Here is a 26,063-nt window from a genome sequence, read left to right as displayed (position 1 = left end):
TCCAACAAATCAACTTTCTTGGAACATGTTGTTGGCATCAAATTCAAAATGAGTATATATTTTTCAAAAATATTTCAAAAATATTTTTCAATAGAATTTCTCAGTTTTAACATCTGATATGTTGCCTTTGTTGTAGTTTCCTTTAAAAATATGGTTTACATGGTTAGCATATCTTTGCATTCTATTTTTATTTACATTCTGCACTGTGTCCCAACTTTTTTGGAAATCAGGCGTGTCAAACTGGGGACCTTCCGTGCTGCAGAGATCAGCGTTTACCCTCATCTAACACTCTGAATTCAATTTATAAAGGCTTTGCTAATTAGCTGATGAGCAGAATCAGGTGTGTTTAATGAAGCAGTGTGCTAAAGTGTTTTGGCCCATGAGGACTGGAGCCTGACACATGCACTAGATGTATCATGATACTTGTGTTTCTGAGGTTTGTAAAGAAGTTGAAATGTACAACTTTTTGTACATTTTTTACAATTTAATTTACAAATTTTACAAAAAGGCTATTTAAAACCGAGTATGAAGTTTTTATGCGTATGACACACTGATGCCTGAAAATGTACAAAGATGTTTTTTTGCACAGGATACTTGCCTGTTGTAACAGCACACAGTACCCCCCCACCAGAACCCCCCCAAAATCATGTAGAATCAGTGCAGCTCAGTAGTCACATTTCTAGTGCAATCTCAACCACGTATAATAAATGTGGTATTAACATTTTTGCATCTTCTAAAAATTTGTCTCATTAGTTAATTGACTTTAAATTAGATCATGAGATGTACATCACTCCCTGCCGTACTTTTTTGATGAAGCTTTCAAATGACTGATCATCATAATTAATCATCGTCATATCGCCCACCCCTAAACACACCTCTCATCAACGTCCTGAAACACACAGTTGGGTGTGTGTGTTGTGGTGAAGATCCTCTTGTCTGGTGGAATTCGAGGTGCTACAGAAAGATACAGAAACACAATCAAACACAATCAAAACTGAGCCACAGAGTAATTCATCAGTTCTATATTAATTTAAATATCGTTTACAGAGCAAATAGCATACGGTAGCAAACAGCTCAGTCAGTAAAGTCAATACAGACAGGAGAGCAAATAAAGTACTTGGGTAGTGTGTTTTAAAAGTGGTGTGTTGTGAGTGTGTGTGTGTAATTACCCTCGTATCCTGAGTGTACTCGCTCTGCCAGGATTAAACAGCAGAAATGTTCCTCTGACAGCTCTGCATCCTGAACCTTCATCAGATACGGGGTCATCCTGAACGGATAATACTGCAGACCACCTTCCTTCTCCTTACCGCCACTGTACACACATATACAATACAGAGGCACACTGAGGTTGGGTTTCATACCTATATTTAAACAAATCATAGCTCATTTTTCAGTTTTTGACATAATTTGACTATGCCTGTTGGCCTTTATACTGTGTATAAATTTCATGATGAAAGGACCAAAAGAAATGGCCCCAAAACACTTAAACACACATATTTGTTTAAATGATGTGAAAATGCCAACTGCCTTTTACATTGAGTTAAAATGTCATGATGATTGGACCAAATAAAATCATCCAGAATTCCTTGAAATTAAATCTTTACATTAACTTACATTAAAAGTTACAAATAATTTTTCCTTCTCTTATAAAGTTAAAGATTTCTCCTTGATGCCCCTAATCATTTCAAAGACTTGTTAAATTCCATTACCAGCATACTTGATTTAACATGATGAAGGACTAATCAGCCAAACCTGGTGCTGAATGATGACTACCATTAATCTGTACGTATCTGAAGTTATCTGCATGCAATTTAGCCTAAACGTAACCTCGGGTAACAAAAATAAAGGGTTTTGCTCGAAAAGCCTCTTTCTTTCTTTTGTCAACTCTCACTTCATTCTCTCTCTCTCTCTCTCAGCTCAAAACAGTGCTGTAATATTGACAGAAATATTTTTGAAAACAAATCTTTCTGTCTTTCTCTCCATCAGGAGATGACAGGACAAATTGTCTCACCTGATTCGGCAGAAGAAGGACTTTTCCCGCATGAACTCTGTGGAGGATGACTCTGTATGAGAAAAGGCGAAAGAGAAGAACGGTCTGTTGCTGATGTAATAACTGAATAAATGATGTAGTGAGAGATTCAGTAAACTGACTAAAAGCCCACTCTCGGCCAGATATTTTTAGGTGGTGGAACATTCTCAGTCTAGCAGTGACATTAATGTGTGTAAAACTCAAGCAACACAGCTGTGCCTGATGCACTAGTACCACACACACTGCCACACACACTACCATGTCAGTGTCACTGCTGTGCTGAAAATGATCTACCACTCAACTAAAATCTAGTCAAAAGTGTTTCTGAGAACAAAAAGGTGGAAGTTTTGTTCTTTCTTATAGTTCACAGTAAGTCATACAGTAAGTGCAGGCTTGTCGATAAACCATATCGGCAGGCCTGCACGATGTTAAAGAAGATGTTAATGATCCTTTTGGGGATGTATTTACAGAACAGATATGGGTGATTACTGACTTTTAGTGTTTATTAGCCCTTTAGCATTGTAGCTGCAGTGCAAAAATAAAGAAGTAAAATTTGGACACCAAACATGCCTTGACTGATCGATTACATCTCATCTGGGGTAATTTGCAGAAATGTGATCAATTCCCTTAAGGCACTTGTGTTTTGTAGTGCCAAAGTATAAAGCAGCTTTTTCACTGAGTGGTACCGACTCGACTTGGTTCAACTCGCTTTTGGTACCAGCTACTTCGCTTTCCACTGCAGATATAGCGCCCCCTCAATGTAGCTGGTCGTCATAGCAACACCAAATGAAACTGCTGTGACGTGAAGGAGATAAATTTTGTTCAGAAGAGCGTAATGGCAGCAAGACAGCAGACTGTTGACAAAAAAGGAGAGTTTGGGAAAACCTGCATCAGAGTTCAGACAACGAGACAATTCTGGTTGCTCAGAGGCTATGCTAACTTGGTAGCTAATGTTAGCATATGTGTTTAGCGAATCTCTCTGACCAATCAGCAGTCTGTAGTGTTTTTACATCACCTTTTGGCATTGGCTCAGCTCGGTGGAAACCATAACGGAAATGGTACCAAAAAAGTACCGGGTACCAACTTTTGCCTAATAGAAAAACCAAAAAACGCCAGTGGAGTCGTGCTGGGACCATGCAGTGAAAAAGCACCTTATTATTACTTAATTGCAAATTAAAACTGTATGTTTTCTCGACGACTTTCCATGATGCAGCGTAACTAAAACCTAAATAGTGATTTCAGTATTTAAATTATGGTACCAGATATGATTAATGATGTACTTGAGCTCCTCAACTCAGCGAAGTTAAGTAGTAAACGTTAACTCTGACAAACATACATAATAAACGTATTTGGACAAGAATGCAGCAGTTTCTCTTAGGTTGTCAATGTTCTATAAAACTTGTCCAACCTTGCAGCAATTGTACTATATAGTGGACCTATAAGGTGGACAGTGCAACAACAAGGTGGGCTTTAGTGGAAAGTGGATGTGTGTGTAAGTATGTGTTTCAGTGTGTATACTAACCTGCTCCAGTGCACATGCTCCAGGCGGGCAGTCTGTATGGCGTGGTGAAGCTGTAGAAAACGCTGACATCTTGCGGCGTCAGAAACTCCACAAACTTCCTGTCCTTAAATTCATCCTTCCTGTAGTGCAGAATCCCTGCAGCCTGCTCTGATATGTACACGATTTTACCCGTGATCAGAGACACCGCTACTGCAAAGATATCCTAAACACACAGGAAACAATCTCTATGAATATCATTGTACATATAGATGTGCACTGCCCATCAAAAGTGTGGGGAGGCCTTCCTTTCTTTTGAAGTTTTCAAAATATTCATTCATTTTCACTCTTGCTTTTTAATGATGATTTTGTTACCATAGAGCAGCTGTTTACTTTTATGTTAGGCACATTTAGCTTTAACAACCAGCTTCATGTTTATCATGTCTTCCTGGGTATCAAGAGCAGGAATAAATAATGATTTAAGTCCCAAACTCTTTTGTCCCATAGGTGGTTTAAACAGCTGAAAGGTATGAACGCTGACAAGTGCTGACATCACAACCAGGGCATACAATGTAAGAGGTTGGTCATGCTCAACGCAGCACTGTTAGTAATATTGGCAAATATCTGCAATCGTATGAAACAGTTTAATTACATGTTTTCTTGGTTTGTGAAAACAAGACACATCCTTTACAGGGAAGACTGAAATTTAGCATTTTTCTACAAATTTTAGTGCACAATTATGAGTTTAGCATATTGGAAAGTAAAAGCATATAATGTTAAATGTGCCATAACTTTTGTACAGGCTACATTTTATGTTTTATTATTTTTTCCAACATGTTAAATTTAGCAAATTAACACTAACTATGTTTTCTGTCAAGAATGTATTAACTTTGTTGACTGTACATGCGATAATGTTTTTCTGTATACAAACCTGTTTGCTTTAATATGTTAAGCTACAGCAAACCAACAAGGAAAATACCTTTTTTGGTACTTGCATTTTGAAAACGCAGATATTCTCCAAAGTTTGATGGACAGTGAATGTACAATCCACAATGCTCCCAACATGCAGGCAGGATGTTTAGATGTTAAAGCATACACTATATGTCTAATAGTCTTGAGGCACCTGCTCATCCAACATTTGTTTTGAAATCAGGGGTATTAAAAGGTATTGGATGGAGCTCAATCACTCCAGAGAACATAGTTCCGCTGCTCTACAGCCCTATGCTGGGGGCTTTATAGCCCTCTAGTCGATGGCTGGCACTGGGCTTGGTGATCTGCTCCAGGCTGTCCAGATCTATTGGTCAGTGCTTTTCTATGTAGATTATAAACTATATGCATGCAATTTTACCTGTATTAGCAAATGGGTGCACCCTAAAGTGGCTTGTTTGTTTGTGCGTGTGCGCATGTGTGTGACTCACAGTGTTTTTCAGAGTGTATTCCGAGGTGATGCTGTTGATTTCCTCAATGGTGTAGGAAGACACATCGAGACCGAGTGGCTGGCTGTCATTTATCATCAGCATCTGATAGTATTCTTCATTAGCTACAGAGAACAACATGTGCTTTAGAACCAAGACGTAAATGCATACATACTCACAATGCAAATATTTTCACTAACACACTCACATCAACATTAAATCAGGTTTTTTGTTTTAAAGAGTACCAAAAACAGCTTATTATAGCTACTTTTTTATATGACCGTGTTTTTGTTACTGTGACTTTAAGACTGATATCTACTGATGTATGTATAAATATGTTCTGATTGGCTGCCTTACATTGTTTCTTATTCAAGTACATCAGGCTGACATGTGCAGAAAACAAACTGTTAAGTTTGGACTGAACTCCTCAGGAACTGTTTTCCCAGAACTTCCACTCCAGTAACTCAGCTCTAGATGGGCGGGGCTGAACTTTTGCAGGCTGAATGGGTGCTCATATATCACAACAGTAATTCAAAATGGGGTGTTTTTCCAGGTTAGTTTTCATAGATGGACTGTGGAGTAAACAGTAAATGATGTTTACAAGGTACGTTAAACGCTAATTTTAAAAAAGAAAGTACTTTTTTTTAGGTTATGGGCTCTAACCATTATACTCATGTTGTGTTATGTAAATGTAAATTTTAAGTATCCGTATTTTGAACAGTAAGTCAACGGAACAAGACAATGTGTGTTTTATTCCTGTCAACTTACTACCTGAAAATTGAATAATTTAAATTCTAAGGCAGCCTAGTTAAACTCCCTAAAATTACAGTGTAGACAGTGTAGAGAAAATAAGGATGGGGGAACATATTACCCTGAGAGGTCTCTTCCTCCCAGTTACCCTATAATTTTTTATAACTCCTTCTGCTTTGTTTATGTCGTCACATCACGTGTTTCACTGTAAATTTTGGGTAACTCCATGAGCAAAGTCTGCTGAAGCCTGCATCCCAAGTGGCCTCTCTGAAAGTTTGCAAAAAGTCGGCATTATACTCTTTATGGCACAGATTAGAGGTTCACACCTCTGGTTCTTGAGTCTCCCTTACTCAAGCACACCTACTAAACCTGACAAATAACATACAACTTCAATGGGGTGTGCTTAAGCAGGAAAATGACCAAACTGCACTGGGCACCATCCCTCCAGGGACCAAACCCATTTCTTATTTTTACCCCTACCCTTTGTTTTCCAGTTTAGTGGTTGAAATCTTCCCTATAAAATGGGACAAACCTCAAATAAAAAGAGCATCACTTCATTAACAGCTACTAGCGCTGCTCTGTAGGCGACCCTGCTAGTCTGCAGTGATAGCAAAGGAGGGTAAAGTTCAGCTCCTCACTGCTGGGCTTTAGTTACATTTAGGGAATCATATGCCTTCAAAAGGGGCAGTTATTTATTATCACCCACCCCTAATTCTTCAGTGATATGAAGCTTAAGTCGTCTATTCGCCAGATTCTTGTTCAATTTTTTTTTTCAAATTGCCTCAGGTGTCAGAACTGCTGCACCATTTAAGTGGAACGGAAAATAGATAATATGATGGTTATCACGATTTTTAACAGAGAAAATTCTCACAATTGTCGTTTGTTTGGTCTCTTGTGCTCTATCTTGCTGTTTTTTTTTTTCTCATAACACTCTATTGGGAGTGTGTCTCTGTAAAACCTCTGTTTGGAGGGCCATGTAGCTCTAACACTTCTCCCTACTCCTCTATTTCAACAAGAATCGGGACCCCTAGACATGAACACACAAAACAGAGGGATAGGGCTAAGTGGTAGGGGCAAGGGATGAAATAGAATTGGGCCTAGGAGTTGTGCACCCCTGGAAGAATTAGAGCCCCACGCGGCTGGGGACTTTTTCAGGAACAAACAGCTTGTTTGTAAGTCCAGAGAAGTTCAGAGATTTAGCCTGATCAATTCAGTTACACGCAGACACAGACAGTCATGGTCCTCACCTTTGACCTGTCTGACGCAGCGCAGTGCATATCTGAGCGTGTGCAGAGTGCTCGCTCGTCCTTTGCTGCGTTTGTCTGCTGGCAGGTGAAGCTTCATCTCCTTTAGCGTCTTAAAGAGTTCTTTCTGCGTCTTCTCCTTCGCCGACTGCTCACTGCTGCAGAGACCAAACACACATATGCAGAGGTTAACACTGATGAGCATCTGAGGAATGGCCATGCAGAGGGACCATGTGCACAGTCTCCACTCCCAATAAGCGAAAGACTTTAATTGTAAACGAGTGTTGTTGTTGTGGATGTTACATGTGCGTCAGTGTTATTGGTGCCGTTCTCTGCTGAGCTGGGAGGGGTTATTGTGTTACTACTGTCAAGTGGAAATGTCTGGCTGTTGGTGACCTGGTTGGTGACCTGTCCTAGCGCAGCCAGCGCTGAAAGGCAATTATCCCCTGCTGCTGTTCAACAAAAGAGCATTCACAGATAGTGCTGTGTTTCCCGCGTCCTTTTCTTCGCTGTTGCGCCAACACCTTCAGTTGTGATGGCAACTGTACCTGCAATTGCAGGTTACACGAACCCTGATGCTGGTGCTAAGATGACTTATTGGATGTCTGTACTATATAAATATATATATTATATATATATATATATATATACACACATTTATAGGTTACATAACATCAGGGTTGGGAAAATCGACCAGCCCTCACAAGACTGGCTCACCGGGAAATTTCCCAAAATTCCCAATGGCCAGTCCACTAGGGCAGATTTTAATGATTTAAAAGACAAAGAGAGGAAGACTGTGAATGTAACGCCAGTGAGAAATTCAAGAGGTTAAAGAGGTTGTGTGATTGTTGGCCAAAGCCGCTGGCAGTGGAATCATTTTGGTTGTGGGTGTGTATAACTGTGTTATGACTGTGTTACTGTTGTTTCTAGTGTGTGTGTGTGACGGTTACCTGCAGCCGCTGGTGGATGGATGGTCCTGTTCTGAGCTCACCATGCTGAAGGCGTTTGAACTGCTGGGAGGAGACGGACTCTGAGAGTTTGAGCTGAAAATAAAAGGAGGAAATGAACAAGATTAACAGACTAAAACCAAAGGTTTTGACAAACCTGAAGATTAAATTGTCTTACAACGAAGTGTAAAAATCTAAGACTTTACAAATCATTTAATGGTAGCACTAATCGTCATTAGAAATAATGATTAAAATTGCTGTTTCTTTCACTCTCCTCTGCAGAATTGTTCAAACAGAGCAGTGGTGGAGTGAAAAGGTTGGGATCTATTTCCTGGTTTCTATGAGTGACATTAAACAAGCAATGATCGCTATAAGCTCCTGGTGGTGAGAGTTCACAGCTGCTTCTTCTCTTTAAATGATGCACACAAAAGCAACTTGCATGCAAATAGCTCCCCCTCATGGAGACACTTCAGACTGCTAAACATGCACAAGTGCAAGCATGTTTTCTTATTATTGTGTATAGTTTTTAATAAATATTTCCTTTTTACAGCAACATTTAACTCTTTTGGTGCCTAATCATGTTAATTGTGAATACAACATATGTTCAATAAAGATCGTTCTATAAATCTGAATACAAAGCCTTAATTTTGGCCGCAGGACTGATCAGTGTGGTGGCTTCAGTAGCTAGTATGGTATGGATTAAAAGTTTAATAGCTTGTATCAATAATCTATGATGCCATTGCTGGTAGAATAGCAGACAGAACACAACCCAGGAAATTCTCACCTCTTGTTGCTCCCTGATGATTCCAAAAACGCAGAATCTTTGCCGTTCCCATTGGAGCTGCCCACTGATTCGTTGCACTGGGACTCGTTGCCATGTGACTCGTTGCTATGGGATTCTGTGCTGCTCCTGCTGGACCCGTTCCCGCCCATCTCTATGTCATCATGCAGAGGGGGGCGGGCCCCTGGGGAAGGGGGTGGGTCATGACTGCTGTCACTGCCATCTGAAGCCCCACCCATTCGGTGTAGATGAGGCATGGAGCCACAGGGAGACTCTGTCTCCTCCTCCTCGGACCCACCCCCGAATAGGTATGGCTTTGTCTCTGACTCACCTGACATGGACAGGGTCAAGTGTCACAGCTCAGGTCGATGGTCGCCTGATCTGATGCATAGTACGGGGTGAAGAAGCTGAAAGAAAAAAGATGGTATGTATATACTGTATATATGGATACTGCACTGCACAATTTTTTTGAAGAAATGCTTACAAGTGAAAGTCAATTAAGTAACACTACATGCTCAGTTATTCCAAAAAAATAATAATTTGGAAAAACATAGAAGCATGTCTGTAACTAGCATTAAGACACAGAGGTCCAGACCTCAGTAGTTTCGGAAAGGTCTAATGAGATTCAGGGTGGAACCAAAACTACCCAATCAGCAGTGATAGGCCCTTTTCACATTTCCGCAGGGTAAAGCTGCTTCTGCTAAAGCAACGGCGATAGCAACGATGATGAGTAGAGCATGTACAGCTCACTTGTGTTCGAGCTTGAAGCAAAACCAGTTTCACTGGTTTGTCCGCTGATAATGAGCAGAGAAAAAAAAAACTGTTTATGCAAATGGTAAAGGAAAAAAAAACTTTGTCATATGGAGGAAAAGAACCTCTGTGTCAGCATTTCACCACTGGTAATGTTACACTGAATGCAGTTTGTGCTTTGAAGTTGCTGCTGCAGCCGCTTTCAGTAGAACAGTTTTCATTCCCCTCAAAAACTATAAGCATCTATGAGAGTGAGTGCTCAGTGGGGAGTGGATATTTGTTCACTGGAGCCGGTGGTTGAGGAAAACGTCTATAGTGGTGCTATGGACCATGACGAGGCAGCACATCTTCTGTTGGAATGTGCGCATTTAGCTTTTTGCCAACGCGTTTTGGTTACAGTTATTTTTATCGTTCATCAATTTACCAGCTGTGTACCTTAAATAGGATTTTCCAGGTGAAAAGTTCATATTTGTACCTTTTCAGCACCTAATGTTTTAACCCTCCTATTCTGTTCTGGTCAAATCTGACCGATTTACAGGTTTCCTCTTTAAAAATGTAGTAAATTTCATCTGTTTGTCATGAGGTTCCATGACTTTGTTCACACATGGTATTTGAACATCTAAAATAAATCTGAAATATTTTTAAATAATTTTTTTTATTAATTATAAAATTTTTTGTTTTATGGAACTTGTATGCACCCATGGTGTTGCACAAGATAAAAAACTAGCTTTGTGTGCCACAGATGCGGTGTATATATAAATATATATATATATATATATATATATATATATATATATATATATATATATATATATATATATGTATATATATACAAAGAATATGCAACGACCACAGTATATTGCCCCACATGCTCGTGAGAGGACAAAACTGAGGAACATAAGGATAACATTATGACACTGTCTTTTCAGAGTACAATAGAAAATTGTAAATATGTTCATGCAGTGTATGGTTCAAGCATTTCTTTTAAATTTTCACTGTGTAAATTTGGGCTTTCATTTTCAATAAATAAATCATACCAGTCAGTTTTGACCGGGAACACAAAAGTTGTTATTTTGTGCCACAGTTAAGAAAACTTAACTGGTTTCAAAAAAGTGACTTTCAGTGAAGTACTCTGTGACAAACACTACAACAAGTTTCATCTTAGTATTCGTTATAGTCAAAATAATATGTATGTAATGTTTTTTCCCTAAAAAACGAGCGGTATGAGCTCAGGTAAATGAGGTCTGCAGGACATAAACAGCAAATAGAAGTTCAAAACTTACAATGTTCACAAGAGCTGAAATTCATAAAAAGATCTAACACAACATTAGATGATAATATATGTATTATTGTTGATTTATAATGGAATAAAAAGATCCCGGTCAAAAGCAACTGGGAACACTATGAGTGTTAGCCAAAACGAACACGACAGGAGGGTTACAACAGAACAGTAAAATAAAGTCCTGGAGACGAGACGGGGTGTGTGGAGTCAGTACAGCTTAGAACATATCATTTCAGTGGATTATGGTTCAGTTATGTTCCCTGACTAAAGGTACTGAGATGGACCCTTGAGGGTCCCACCCCACTGACAAGAGGGGTACTTTCGTACCTTTTTCTCTAAAAGTGTGGCCTAAAAAAGTAACTGTGCATAAGGCACCTTGGAAAAGTTAAAACTAGCTTAGCTAGTCTAATTCAGCTTTACTCTGCCTAATTGTATGCTTGAGTCATTTTGCCACCTCCTGAAAACGATACAGTTGTTGTTTTACTTTAAACTGATCATTCTACAAATTTCCATTCAAGTGAATAAATACATAAAATGCAACTGAAGGTACTGTCTTGCAAGCACTTGCAGGTACATTCTCATTTTTGTTCATCTTCTTGAATATAAATTAGACTATTTGGATCACAAACTAATTTTGATCTCTTTTTTTTTTATTGTGTTCAGGAAAGTACAGAATTTTTAAGGGTGCCAATAAACTGTCATGCCTTACAGCAAGAAAAGGAATTAAATTTCTATATTTTCTGCAAATGTATCAGACTATTAGCATTTTAAAAGCCTTTGCTGCACTGCCTCATTGTTTTACACGTGCCTGCTACATAATGATTTACCCAACCGGATACATGAGCCAAAGCCAATATACCTCACACACTCCCTCTATCTCTCTCTCTGATCTGTCAATCATCCCTCAATTCATACTAATAATAAGCAAAAAATGTTAATTTGATTTGAATAGTGTCTTTTCCAACCTCATAGTTTCCTCATAACACTACTCAGCAAACAGAACAAATAACATGAGAAAACATATAGTAAGTTAAATGATCCTCCTACAAACACTAGAAGATTCCCCATGTGGATATGTTCCAGGTAATTAAGCTCAACTTATTATTGCAAATATATAGCAAATATAATAATAAACATAAAAGAAGACCTGTGAGTATAATATAACACATATATGCAATGATTATATGTTCCATTTATTTGTTATTACAGATAATGGAATATATTATATACATATAAGTAATGTACACATAAGACATCTACATTTCTATATGTGACAGTGATATTAGATATTATATGTAAGCGCCTATATGTAATGTGTCTATTTGTAATAATGTGTCCAGTATGAATTATATGTCTCATATGTATTATATATGCGTCAGCACCCACAGGTAACAGACAGACTTTTTACATTACTGGAAAATATTTTACATAATCACTGATGCCGTAAAAGATACTTTCATTAGTTATATTTATATAACCAACAGAACAACAGACATACACACTGCTTAAAGAAGCAGTTATGTCAGAACCAATAGGGTGTGCGTCACCTGTAGAATAGGAGCTTAATCAGATAGCGTACGGCTGCAGAGCGACTGTCACGCAGCACTGCTGCAAGTGTCTAACACACTATGTTACACAATAGAGCAAAGTCACAGAGTGACTGTGGTACAGAGATCATGTAATAATGCATCATATTTCATTGTTATGAAAGACAGCTAATACATAATATGTTAGTTTGGTGGGATATTGAGACAGCAGATTACTTCACACACTGTAAATATCAGTTTAACAAAAGCACACAATATCTGAACGGTCTAAGAAATCAGCTATGAACGTCACAGCTGAAGAAATAAAGCACAGTTCAGAATTAAACCTCTGCAGGCTAAGCTATTTAAACATGGTTAGAAGTTAAATAAATGCATGTAGGGAATTATTTTATTTGGTAAAGGCTTGGCAAAGTTGATGACAGAATATCAGTGAGGTTTTTCACTGTCTGCATTCAAGACATAGATAAACAAATGATTTCCCTGCATATGATATATGGATTTTATATTTTGTGAAGTGTTATATGTTTTAAAAACACACTGAAGCAGACATTTTATCACATTTGTCCCAAGCAGGCATTTGAATCCGCTCCTGGAATCCAAATCCAGTCTGGGATTTTGTAAGTTAAGTGAACAGTTAATGTAAATGTAAAGCCACCATGTTATGATGCCTGACTGCCAGGACGTCTGCAGTAATTTAACACAATATGACCAATTCTGTAATGAAAAGCATAATCTAATCACATATGAATGGAAGAACTGGACTGAATGATTACACCCAGTGGCCTAAATGAAGAAGTGCAGGCAAAGAGAGCCATAAGGGGCTAAGGTGCTATTTAAACATCATACAGTGGATCTAGAATTTCACCAAAAGCTTTACTAGAAGTATTAAAGCACAGAAAAAAACTAAACTTTGCAATGCTATCACTGGATTCGCACAGTCTTTGAGCCTAAACCATCACTGCACTTAGAGAAAGTGGGGTGGTTAATAAATCTGTCAGTTTATTAGGCTTCACTCTGCAGCCTGGCTTTAAACTCCAACCACTTTTCTAAACACTGCAAATCCAGAAGAGTAGCCTAAACATCTTAAATGTTACTAATGTTTAGGCCAATATTAAACATCAGTTTGGCCCAAATACCTTAAATTCATATTCATATTATAATATAAACTCCAAAAATATCCAACCACTGGCCTAAATATCATATCCACATTACAATGTAATATTTCACAGCATAAAAATGACAAGAAACTTGAACAAAATTACGTATTCAATAATAAAATGATAATTATTTTTAACTAACAGTACAGAATAGGGAAGCAAAGCCAACATAAGTAAACAGCCCCCACCTCACTCTCTCCCTCAGCCCTGAAAACTCACACGTTGACCTGCAATGCACTGCACGGTACACTGACACAGTTATGTAAAAGTAGAGCTCCGTCGCTTAAACTCGCCCTCCAGACTCGATTTAACTCATCGATTTGCCCCAAAATCATCACACACACTGACTTTCACATATACATGTCATTAAAACAGCCACAGAAACAAAATATACGCTATAAATGTCTATATTCTTACAGTCGGAGCGAGTCCGCGCATGCGCAGTGCGAGTTATGTTATGCAACGTATTTTCTTTTAAACGTTAAGAAGTATAAAAGATGAAATTCAAACACAAACCTGGTCAAACTCTCAATGCCTCACGTTTTCCTTTGATTCTTGAAGGTGCTGGTGTCGTCCTCAGAGCTGCATTTGGAGAAAATTCCCAAACAGCGTCCCACTCTGTACGACCGGCTCCACTCGCACTGCCCTACTACTAACTCCGTGAATGAACCTGTGGTGAATCGGTTCTTTTGAATCGGCTGGATTCAAAGAAACGATCAGTCCGATTCACAAGTCCATTCACAAATGAATCCATCCTTAATGCAGTGTTTACGACCATGTTATACATATGCAATGTATAATTCTAATATACTTTAAAAATAACTTCATACGATTCAATCTAATAAAAAACATTATAACTATATAATACAATATCAATTACATTATTCGATCAATTTTGTTCATTTTTCTTTCATTTGTGCTTGCTAATGCTTTATTTGAACACACTTTGTGAAGCACATTGGCCTGCATTTATAATGCAGATTTATAAAAGATGTTATTGAAACATACTGAAACATATATTATTATTATTATTATTATTATTATTATTATTATTATTATCCATCCATCCATCCATCATCTAAACCGCTTATCCTTCTGGGTCGCGGTGGGGTGCTGGAGCCCATCCCATCTGTCATTGGGCGGAAGGCAGGATACAGCCTGGACAGGTCGCCAGTCCATCGCAGGGCAGACAGACAGACATACACATTCACACACACACTCACACCTAGGGGCAATTTAGCATGTCCAATCAGCCTGACTGCATGTTTTTGGACTGTGTTATTATTATTATTATTATTATTATTATTATTATTATTATTGTACTTAGTAACAATAAGAAGAAGAACGACAGCAATAATAATAATATGTGCTGAGTATTTCTCTGTGTAAATTGTGTCTTACCAATTCTTTTTGCCTCTAATTTCACAAACTGTAAATGCTATTTGAAGTTCTGTCCGTCGAATCGCTCAGTTTGATTCACTGAACGAGTCGGTTCGAACAACTGAATCACAACCTACTACCGAATCCGGCCGCTCGCGCACTGACCTCATTTTGAGCTCCACCCTTCCTCAGCCTCACCCCGCCCCCTCTTCTCGGAGTCTCTCGTCCATTGGCTGTCTCGCCGGGGTTTCCATGGAAAGCACTACAAGTGACGTCAATCGCTGCTGATTGGCCCGACGCGCCGCCGGTCCGTTTATGTAAACTGGCAGCGCGCAGCACGTGGAGCTCCATGTTGACGCGCGCAGAGAAAATACTGATAATAACAATAACAGTAATAATTAGCAGTACTTATAATCATCATCGTTACTATTATGATGGTACGCATGGAAACATTGCGAGGTCAGCGCTCAAAACAACGGCAAACGACACCGTTACATAAACGGAAAACACGTTAGATCGTGACGTATTTTCATTCATCAGGGAAAATATTCGCCAAAATATGCACAGTCAGGATTTTTATGCAGTGCGCGTTTAATAAAAGCCACTCTGAATCACAGTTTAATGCAGAAGTCATAGATCACTGTTATCTAAAGAAAAGACGGGGGACACTGTAAACACACGTCTGGCGAGATTCTGATTCAAACAAAACGTTTTGCATTGAACTGCGAGAAAGCAGGACGTCACGCAGTGATTCAGGAGCTGGTTGTGTAAGGACTCGTTTCACTCTCGTGTTGAAAGAATCTGAGTTTGAGCAGCAGCTGCTGTTACAAAACTTGGATCGCATTTTTATTACATAATTTTACAAAATTAGGATCCTCCGGGCGAGACCATTAAAGGACAGTTCCACCAATGTTTCAAAATGTCTGCATAAGTCAGTGGCTGAGAAGTAAACAAAGTCATTCATAGTGATTTGATGGGAAATGGTTCATTTGTAGAGAAACTTCAAATTTGTAGAGACTCTGATTGCTTTACATTGGTGGTAACCAGGAGTCCTGATGTCTACAACTCAAATATAGCCATTTTATTTACCCACTAGTGAACCTACACATGCCTTCTGAACGTTTATGTTGATGATGGTAAAATAGATTAGATTAAGTAACTCTTATTAGTCCCACAATGGGGAAATTTCACCTCCCCATTTAACCCATCCATGCAGTGAAACACCACATACACACTAATGAACACACACACACACACACACACACACACACACACACACACACGCACACGCACACACTAGGGGGCAGTGAGCACACTTGCCCGGAGTGGCAGGCAGCCCTATCCGCAGTGCCCGGGGAGCAGTTGAGGGTTAGGCGTCTTGTTCAAGGGCACGTCAGTCACGTATTGTCAGCTCAGCCGCAGGGCTGGTTCCCTAACCTCGAACCCATGACTACCCCCTTTTTTCAGTGCCTGAAAAAAGTTTTCTCTGGGGACTATTTTGCCTTAGATCTCCCCCCATGTATCCATCTACCCAGAAAAGACAAAGATAAATTGGTTAAAATATGTTTTAGGCTGAAATTTTATTACAAAACTATTATAAAATAGTATCTCAGACATCAGGCTGAATATTCACAACCATTTCATGTAATAACTTTCTGTGAGGGAGATTTTAGAGGTGGAAGTCTTCTGGTTCCTATCACCACTACTTTGAAGAATTCTGGCTCGTCAATTTTCTCTAAAAAGGAATATTTCACACCAAACCACTCTGAAACACATTGTTTACATCTCAACCATTTAATTATACAGAAATTCTGAAAAATGGGTGGAGCTCTCCTTTAAAGAACAGTCACTGAGATGCATTCAGAGCGGTTTGATGTAAAAAGGTTCATTGTTGAGAAAGTTATCTACTTGAGTTTCAGTATGTGATATTGATAATGATGAAATAAGAAAAAATATGGTTGACCATTCAATCAATCAATCAATCAATCAATCAATCAACCTTTTCGACCCTCATTTTCACTGCAGCTGATCGTTTAATGCAATACTTTTCCGTGAGGGAGCTAAACGCTTCAGATGTCTGGTTCCTATTACCACCACTGTGAACAATTTCTCTACCACAGTAGTTCATGACAGTAGTTTATATAATTTTGCCTCAAACCACCCCAAATTACATTATTGACCTCTTGAACATTTAATTGGAATTTCTGAAAGAGTGGAATTCCTCTGTAATGCTATGAAGAACAGCATGCTGCAGAGAGCCTGTAGGCCTATATGCCATTTGTTGGTCTGCACACTTGAGCAGGAATAAGAATAGAGTAAGAATCAGATGCAGTGGGAGTAGAGAAAGGTTACCCTGTAAAACTGCCCACTCACAGAGGCTAAAAATGCTGTTGTTTTTCACTGTGTAGGTGGCTATATCTTGGCTACCATGCTGGAAAACTATTTAAATCATTAGAATTTAAAGCTCCATTATCCCAGGTAATGCTGTTTTTACACAAGCTGCATACAAATTAGCACTCTGTAATGTCTTCCGGGTTTCTCAAAAGCTAGAGGGCGCTCCCGAGCAAGTCCAAAATTAATGGATTAAGATGGAGCATATAAGCAATTTTTTAGTTTATAAATGCTGAAACATTTTTAATATAAAAGAATACAATCATTTCCTGAAGACAGAACAGCATAAAACATTTTAACACCGCTGTTATATACTAAGCACTTTTAAACTCGAGTTATGGGAGTTTAATATGGCGCCTTATGTACGTTCATGACGTCAGTGAGTGTGAACAGCCAATGAGCTGCTCTGCTCACCAACCAATTAGCACTCAGTAGCAGTAATGCTAACCAATCAGCACTCACTAGCAGTATTGTTAGCGTCCTTTTGCCCAAAACTTGTTTGCTGTAGAAACATACAGGTGAGTTTTCTGTGCTTTTTTAGTTAAATACGTCCTTATACTTTCTAAAATTAAAGGAAAGTTCTGGGCGAGCGATTAGAAACTATTTAAACTTTTTTTTTTCTGTTTAGCTCCATTTACTCCCATTCATTGAGGACTCACTCGTGGGCGCCCTCTGCTGTTTTCAGTCCTGTTTTCAATATAACGGGAAACAGGAAGCGGCCAGACTCCTCATAAACCGGCTCTGGACTGAACAAATTCCTTCAAGAGAAAGGCAATGAAATGTCTTCTTTCTGGCTCAAACTGTGAGCCAGATAATACTTGCAAGAAACAAGAAACCTCTTTTTTGGAGGAGTGGGTGATGTTTCCAATTTAAAGTAGCTGCATGATCTATGGTGCAGCAAGTAAGGCTTTAAGAAATTAAGTTACCATACTAAGTAAGTAAATACATAAAATCAAGTCTCAGAGGGAGAGACGATATTAGCCATTCTGATTTTATTGGGGGGTTTAGACAGGCATATGCAGTATAAACAGCAGTGAAACGCATTACTGACACCACATCATTCCCATGGAGATCAGAAAGTGCGACAGTGATGCCAATCAAATTTATTCCACGGCCATGGAACTGGGAGTTTAATCCCATATCAAACATAACATCATAAATTGATTCCACAGTTTAAATCCCCAGTCAGAAAGAAGGCCACACTTTAGAACTGGAGCAAAAAGGCTTTGAAATAATGACAAGCCTTAATAAAACATAATATACAATAAAATGTACTCTCAGTCAGTAAAGTCAGCTAATCCTGGGGTGGCTGTGGTGGTCTATTCATTCATGACTGAGGCTTTAAAGGATAAGAGAGAAAAAAAAAAATGATTTGGTCTTTCAATAAAAGTAGCTGTATATAATTACTCGGTTAAAGCTGAGGTGAAAACGGTCCAAAATGACATCAGGACTGAGGTCAACTGCGGTCAAAGCGATCTCCATGGAAAGAAGGCGGCCAGAACACAGTTTAGGGAGTGAGCAAAAGATAAGTAAATATTTAAATAAAATGGAAAAAATGAGAAACTCTAATGCAACATTTTTGTGCAAACTAACACTCATACGCTTATGTTGGCATTTTTTTTTTAAGGTTTTCCTGCAAACAGTGACCTCAACACTCCAGCACTGACACAGACCTGTAAGCACATTTTACACTTCACATAAGCATATGGAATTAAACGTATGGAAAAATAAATAATTCAATAAATAAAAATCAACATAAAATGTACCATAAAATAGGTTCATGTAAACAGTAAAACTATCACACTTAGGGACTCACACTTAGGGATCACATTTTTACATGTGCCAGCAGGGAAACAATTACGGTACACTACTATCACATACATACTGTGAATACATACTGTAATCAAACAACTCAAATATATCAACCTTCAGGTGGTGAACATTAGCTACAAGCTACTGTTATTGCACAAAAGTGTTCTTTCTACTCAACAATGCTGGCAATATCATATACATCATATCATACACTTTTAAGGAGATTCATATATACAATAATTCTGCTCTGTAAGCAACCGATAAACATCATTTGAGAAGGAATGTCAAAAAATGTAAAGACAAGATCAACATTACATCCAAAATAGAAGGTGGCCATTCCAGGGAATGGTCCACTGGAGTCTCACTGAATTCCATGAAGATTCCATGTGGATCATGAGATGAGATGGTAGCTTGTTTTTGTATTCTAGATGACAGAGCAGCCAAACCCAAGAAAGAAAGAGAGAGAGAGAGAAAATGAATTGTGTTTGTATTATATTTTTAGATTTGTTAACACGTACGCTGTTAGAATTAAAGGTTCTGTGCAGGTACATTTCTTGCTCATAAAGATATAAACAGTGTAAATGTTCCCTCAAAGGTACAACAGTGGTTTTAAGGTCCAACTGTGAACCTTAAATAAGTTTTTCCCAGGTGAAAAGTTCATATTTGTACATTTTCATTATCTAATATTTCAACCAGAACAATAAAATAAAAAGCCTGGAGACGAGACGGGGTATGTGGAGCCAGTACAACTTGGAAAATATCATTTCAATGAATTATGGGGCAATTATGTTCCATGACTAAAAGGTACTGAGATGTACCCTTGAAGGTTCCACCCCCAGTGACAAGAGGGGGACTGCCCCAGTGATGGTTTAGTATCGTTTTTATGAGAGTGTAGTATTAACTGTTTTTTTCCATGTTGCAGGGCTTTGTAACATTTTGAAATAACACAGACTGCATATTTCTGAAATCTGAGTCGTGACTAAAACACTTCATATACACACTTATGACCACATATATCAACTGAATTCTGTATTAATGCACCAAGTTATTAAAAATCATTCTGCTATTCATGGAATAATTTTCAATCATATCTATGCTTGGCGGAAGCTTTATTATTATTGTCATTATGTCATTTGAAAACAGTGAAAAATTGCACTTTCAGAAAAGGAAAATATCCCAAAACATTCAAACGTGAAAAAAAAAAACTGGTAATCTGAAGTTGGTTTCTACAAGGGCTATTAGATCAGCAATTAATAATCTCTGTTCCTCCTGAGTATTATTAGGAATCTGATACCATTTGAAAACACAACATGCTGACTGACACTCTGAATACAAGAAAACAGCAGAAGTAGATAGAAAAGCCCCAGCAAGCACGATGGCGCCATCTGTAGCCTCAGTTTCTGAATGAAGAAAACATTCACAAACTGCAGTGTAAAAGTAGTAAGTATAAGTCATTTTTCTGTAGTGTAAAATGTAAGACTTAAAAAGACTTAAAATAAACTTACTGAAATAAGTCTTTCTATGTCTTATGTTTTTTGTTTTGTTTTATTCAGTGTTCCAAATTTCATTTTCGGCTAAGTTTTTTTTTTCTTCTTCAGTGCATCACTAAACATATCCTACATTTTTCTTTATTCTATTATTTCCTGAAGTCCACTTTTCCTCTGAAGCAACAAAAGCTGTGATTCTTTTTAGTATTAACATCAGCCACTGTGTTTAATCCTTTACAACCCCATTTCCATAACAGCTGGGACGCTGTGAAAAATGTAAAAAAAAAAATAAAAATGCAATGATGTGCAAATCCTTTAAACCCTGTGTTTAACTGAAAAAGCTTTAAAGACAACATATCAAATGTTGAAACTGAAAATTGTATTGTTTATTGAACAATATTTGCCCATTTTGAATTTGATGCCAGTAAACACGGTCCAAAAAAGTTCGGACGAGGGCAACAAAAGGCTGGTAAAGTTGTGTAAGGCTAAAACACCTGGTGGTTAATTGGCAACAGATCAATAACATTCTGAGTCTTTCACAAGTAATGATGAGGAGGGGTTCACCACTCTGTGAAAGACTGCATGGGCAAATAGTGCAAAAATTCAAAGAACTTTTGCTTTTCATCATCTATGGTACATAATATCATTAAAAGATTCAGAAAATCTGGAGAAATCTCTGTATGTAAGGGACAAGACCAAAAACCAGTATTTGCTGGCTGTGATCTTTGGGCCTTAAGACCGCATTCAGAAGAAACTGTACGTAATCAGGATCCACAAATGCTGCCACCTTCTCTGGGCCCGAGCTCATTTAAAATGGACTAAGGTGAAGTGGAAAAGTGTCCTGTGGTCTGACAAATCAAAATTTGAAATTCTTTTTGGAAATCATTGACGCTGTGTCCTCCAGGCTAAAGACCACTCAGCTTGTTATCAGTGCACAGTTCAAAAGCCAAAAGAAATGGCCCAAAATGACTTAGAAAAAAGTCTGGTTCGATTTACTTACATTAAAAGTGAAGAAGGTTTTTTCCTTCTCCTGTAAAGTTACTGTTTTGGAGATACAAGGTTTTCTTCTGACAACAGCGATATACATGTTTTGGCAACATATGCTGCCATCCAGACAACATCTTTTTCAGGAAAGACCTTGTTTATTTCAGCAACACAATTTCAACCCACATTCTGCATGTATTACAACAACATGGCTCTGTAGTAAAAGAGTCCGGGTGCTAAACCGACCTGCCTGCAGTCCAGACCTGTCACTGCTGATAACATTTGATGCATTATGAAATGAAAAATATGACAAAGGAGACTCTGAACTGTTGAGCAGCTGAAATCCTATGTTAAGCAAAAATGGGAAAACATTTCACTTTGAAAACTACAGCAGTGTCTCCTCAGTTCCCAAACGTTTACAGAGTGTTGTTAAAAAAAGAGGTGATGAAACACAGTAGTAAACGTGCCCCCGTCCCAACTATTTTTGGAATGTGTTGTTGGCATCAAATTCAAAATGGGCATACATTAAAACAATATAATTTATCAGTTTCAACATTTGATTTGTTGAATTTGTACTATTTTCAATGAAATATAGGGTTTAAATGATTGGCACATAATTGAATTTTGTTTTTATTTACATTTTGCAGTGTCACAACTTTTTGGAAATGGGGTTACAGAAATAAAACTCTGTGTTACTGTGCCTTTAAACCTAGTGTGTGCATATGTGTCGCTTGACAGAAAAACTGTGGTCGACAGATGTCACAGTGCTGTAGGCTTTTATAGCCCTGTGCCAGCGACTACATGTTGGAACAGAACATCATCTAAAGTTTACCAGAATTACTACTTGTTTTCCACATGCGTGTGTTTCACTCAGGAGTTCTTTCTCTGAAAAATTTCCTAAAATTACATAATTAAATTATTCTGAAAGTGCAAATTACACTGTTGCAGGTGGTCTTCTGCTTGGACTACTTTAGAAAGTAATCGCAGACACGCGAAAAGGTTTGGAAATGAAAACACATCGTCCTATAAATGTATATTGATCCTTGTTTTGAACAGCTGGCAACCTGCTCCGTTTCTGAAAGTAGCAGTAAACACAGTCGCACACCGTGACCACGGCAACAATCCAATTCTATCCAATCGGGGTGCACGACAATATCTGCAGCCTTTCACAATTTTTAAAGTACATACCAAGGTCTGCGACACCCTAGCAGACACAAATCTGGTCTCTTTCATGTAATTTTTGTCAAGCGATGCTTGCATGGCCTCTTGGGGCTTATCGCTATATTATGCTGTTACAGAACAGTAATTACAGCTTTGTTACTAATACCTCTCTAGGTGGGCCTACCTTAGTTTATTCCCAGTAATACCGCAAGTACCAGAGGGTCTCGTTCTTCAGCTGTGGTCCAAACAGAGGGTTTGCCTGGGCTAAAATTGCTATTAACCAACTGACATAAAACACACATACAAAGAGATACATTAATAACTTTTGTATAACTCATGTTAACTAAACGTCAATATAATACACATTCCAACATCACCAAAAAACATAACCAAAACACCAAATATGAAGTGACATGGTTAATTAAGCTAAAGATAAAGCCTACCTATATTGTATGAATTGATAAGTGAACAGTGCATTTTGAGACAGTGTTTGTGTAGTATGTAAATGTTTTTTTTTTTTGTTTTTTTTTAAATGTAAGGAAAATAAGGTCATGAGCTCCTTATACATGAAGAACACTAAACATACAGTATGTCATACTCATTAGCTCATAAGCAAGTCTAATTGAAATTACATTGAAACACGCCACAGCTGTTAAGTACTCACAATAAATAGCAACAGACCGCTGTCAGCACCAGACTGGTAATGATGACACTGTAAATACACACAAGAAAACCAAATAAGATTAGCACAATGAAATGCAATACAATACACAATAAAACTGGCATGTAGTGTTCAAATTGTAAAAGGTTTTCGATGGGGATGGTGGCTTCAAATGATGCTGGCGTGGGGAAGCAGGGTTGCCATACTTTTTTTACTTTTTGAGCTCAGGAATCTTTTTAGATGTCTCTCATTTTGCTGTGACTAGAATATCCACATTTGCTTACATAGAGGTATAAGCTCTTTTTAATTCTACAGACAGAGTTCACATAACATTAATGAAAAGGGGTACAGAACTTGGGAAACTTGCATAAAAATGATTCTTTCTTTTTTTAAATTTGGGAATAGCATACCCCAGCATCCCTCATCAAATCAATCTCTACATACAAGCATTTCAATTACTACTATTAATACTATTCTATTGAAAGATCGTTCACATTTTAAAGTTCTTCTGCCCTACTGCCCCACCTTAATCTCGTAAAGAGTGTGGGAATTAACTGACGAGTTAAATCTAGGAATTGCAAGAAATTTCTAGGACTTAATTTCTAGGAAAATCATTAAGGCTCAGTTTTACAAACAAGACTTAGTCTACTGGACTACACAGCAAAAGGAAATGAACACATAAAAAAGATGGTTCTTCAAGGGTTCTTTAGTAAAGAGAATGATTCTTTATAGAACCATTAACACTCAAAGGACCATTTGCATGACTAAAGGGTTCTTCGCATCATGAAAAAGCTGTTCAGACTGATAGAAAACTTGCACGAATGTGCTGTAGATGGTTCTACATAGAATATTTTTAAAAATGGTTCTATATAGCACCCACAAGGGTTCTTTTATTGTTATAAGCTTGACAACGTAACAAGAGAAGAAAGCTTTTGGTTGCTATATAGAACCATTTTGAAAAGGATTCTATATAGAACCATCTACAGCACATTTTCCATCAGTCTGAAGAATCTTTCCACAGAACCCTTTAATCATGCATTTTCTTTACTAAAGAACCCTTCAAGAACCATCTTTTTTAAGAGCGTAGACCAGGACTACAAGCTTGTGATGACAGAAGAACCCTTTTTGGTGCTTTATAGATAAAAGGTTCTAGAACCATATACAACACATTCTCCATTAATATGAAGAACTTTTTCACCATGCAAAGAACCAATTATGAATGAAATGGCTCTATACAGAACCACACTGTTTACTAAGGAACGCTTGAGGAAGAGTCTTTTTTTAAGAGTGTAGGGTTAATCCCACCTCTAAATCCAAGCCCTGGTGAAAAAAACCCACAGAAACCATTAAACAATAAATCGTTTCTGTTGGTTCCTGATGGTTTTGTAATGTGTTTTGGCTTTTTGAAGGTGCTGATATCACAGTGTAAAGGATCCTAATGGTTTAACAGGTCACCAATGGCTGGTTCCAAAGGCATCTGGTGGTTTTCTAATGGGATCTAAAGGTGTTCTACAGGAAACTAGTGGTCTCTACTGGAAACCATAAAGCCAATTCCATTTGGAAAGCAAAACCATTAGGTTTTAATCCTTTTGGTTTCTAATGGCCCTTTCTCAGGAGGGAGGTCACGTGTACGCTGCATAAGAGCATCATAAGCATCATAAGAGCCTCAGCAGGCGGTCGAGGCCTCAGAGAAAACCGTCAATTCAGAACGAATCCAAAACCGATATCATAAATCACCGATCAGCATATTTAGTCTACATATGTCATTTGTTAAATCTCACGGACATAAACAACAGCAAACCGACCGTTATTTATTTTCCACCGCCTGCTGTGCTGATACCATTTCTTACCCTCGGTTTGGTCCTTTGGGCACAAAAAACGGAGCAACCACCCCCACCAGCCCCCACAGGATGGTGAAGCAGATCATCGGCAGCGCCAGAGAGTGAGAAACCATCGCGGTTTTACTGAACGGAGGTTAAATGTGTGAATTAAAGACGCAGAAGACGTTCAGCTAAAGCACAGCACAAACCGCCCGGATTACAGCGCAGCCGCACGACGCGCGATTGTGATTGGACGAACAGCTTCGGCTAAGACGCACATGATTGGTCCGAAACGCTGTCATTCTCAAGGCTGGCGTGTCTTTCATGAAGCCCCGGATTTGACTCATTCGCAACCTTCAAACAGGATAAAACGTTGTAGTATAACTATTAAAATTAGAGTAAATAAACAAATAAATTCGAGCTTTAAAAACGTAACTTCAAATGCATAACTTGCAATATTTTTTGGAAAATCGAACTGCTTAAGGAGCAGGCTCTGTTCAAACTCTGTTGTAGATGGTGTGTAGGTAAGCATGCTGCACTGCATTTGCTTCATTTAGGGTGTTTTATTTTATTTAACTCATTGGATACTGTAGGGAAAAATGCCAGTTTTGCTCTGCAAGACTTTAATAAGCTTTGTTTTTTTTTTTTCCCAATAGTAGAAAGACTTCCTACGGTTGAACATCATCCATCCATCTTCTAAGCCACTGATCCTTCTGGGTCGTGGAGGGTGCTGGAGCCTATTCCAGCTTTCATCAGGCGGAAGGCAAGAAATACCCTGGACAGGAAGACAATCAATCACAGGGCAGATACATAGACATCCATTTACATTTACAGCATTTAGCAGACGCTTTTATCCAGAGCGACTTACAAAAAGTGCTTTGTCTATCCAGAGAAAGTATCTTTGCTAGTTACCAATAGGTTAGAAAGTCAGTCCTGAGCTCAGACACTGCTAGAATCAGAAAGTCAT

At 38.3% G+C, this 26,063-nt stretch overlaps 2 protein-coding genes across 3 annotated transcripts in view; both read right to left on the bottom strand.

Annotated features, from left to right (window-relative positions):
• LOC118796683 (period circadian protein homolog 1-like) overlaps nucleotides 1-14,063 on the bottom strand; it is a 29,144-nt gene extending 15,081 nt beyond the window's left edge. For both annotated transcript variants that reach the window (XM_036555704.1, XM_036555705.1), the window contains exons 1-9: nucleotides 13,917-14,063; nucleotides 8,668-9,071; nucleotides 7,887-7,979; nucleotides 6,940-7,094; nucleotides 4,946-5,067; nucleotides 3,552-3,753; nucleotides 2,012-2,063; nucleotides 1,170-1,312; nucleotides 876-954 (exon numbers count right to left, since the gene is read on the bottom strand). In XM_036555704.1, the coding sequence (XP_036411597.1) occupies nucleotides 876-954; nucleotides 1,170-1,312; nucleotides 2,012-2,063; nucleotides 3,552-3,753; nucleotides 4,946-5,067; nucleotides 6,940-7,094; nucleotides 7,887-7,979; nucleotides 8,668-9,002 (1,181 nt within the window). In that variant the 5' untranslated portion in view covers nucleotides 9,003-9,071; nucleotides 13,917-14,063. The remainder of the gene's footprint in view (nucleotides 1-875; nucleotides 955-1,169; nucleotides 1,313-2,011; nucleotides 2,064-3,551; nucleotides 3,754-4,945; nucleotides 5,068-6,939; nucleotides 7,095-7,886; nucleotides 7,980-8,667; nucleotides 9,072-13,916) is intronic.
• A 4,634-nt stretch (nucleotides 14,064-18,697) lies between these two features.
• Nucleotides 18,698-25,319, bottom strand: atpv0e2 (ATPase H+ transporting V0 subunit e2). The gene is made up of 4 exons (XM_036556759.1): nucleotides 25,127-25,319; nucleotides 23,280-23,327; nucleotides 22,800-22,899; nucleotides 18,698-19,407 (listed from the first exon to the last, which is right to left on the bottom strand). The coding sequence occupies exons 1-3, from the start codon at nucleotides 25,228-25,230 to the stop codon at nucleotides 22,806-22,808; spliced, it is 246 nt and encodes an 81-aa protein (XP_036412652.1). The 5' UTR covers nucleotides 25,231-25,319; the 3' UTR covers nucleotides 18,698-19,407; nucleotides 22,800-22,805.
• Between the last annotated feature and the right edge of the window lie 744 nt (nucleotides 25,320-26,063).

The sequence above is a fragment of the Colossoma macropomum genome, unplaced genomic scaffold (assembly GCF_904425465.1).
Source record: "Colossoma macropomum unplaced genomic scaffold, Colossoma_macropomum, whole genome shotgun sequence".
Taxonomy (NCBI): Eukaryota; Metazoa; Chordata; class Actinopteri; order Characiformes; family Serrasalmidae; genus Colossoma; species Colossoma macropomum.
Note: the sequence above shows the minus strand (reverse complement) of the source record. Positions and strands in the feature narration are given on the sequence as shown.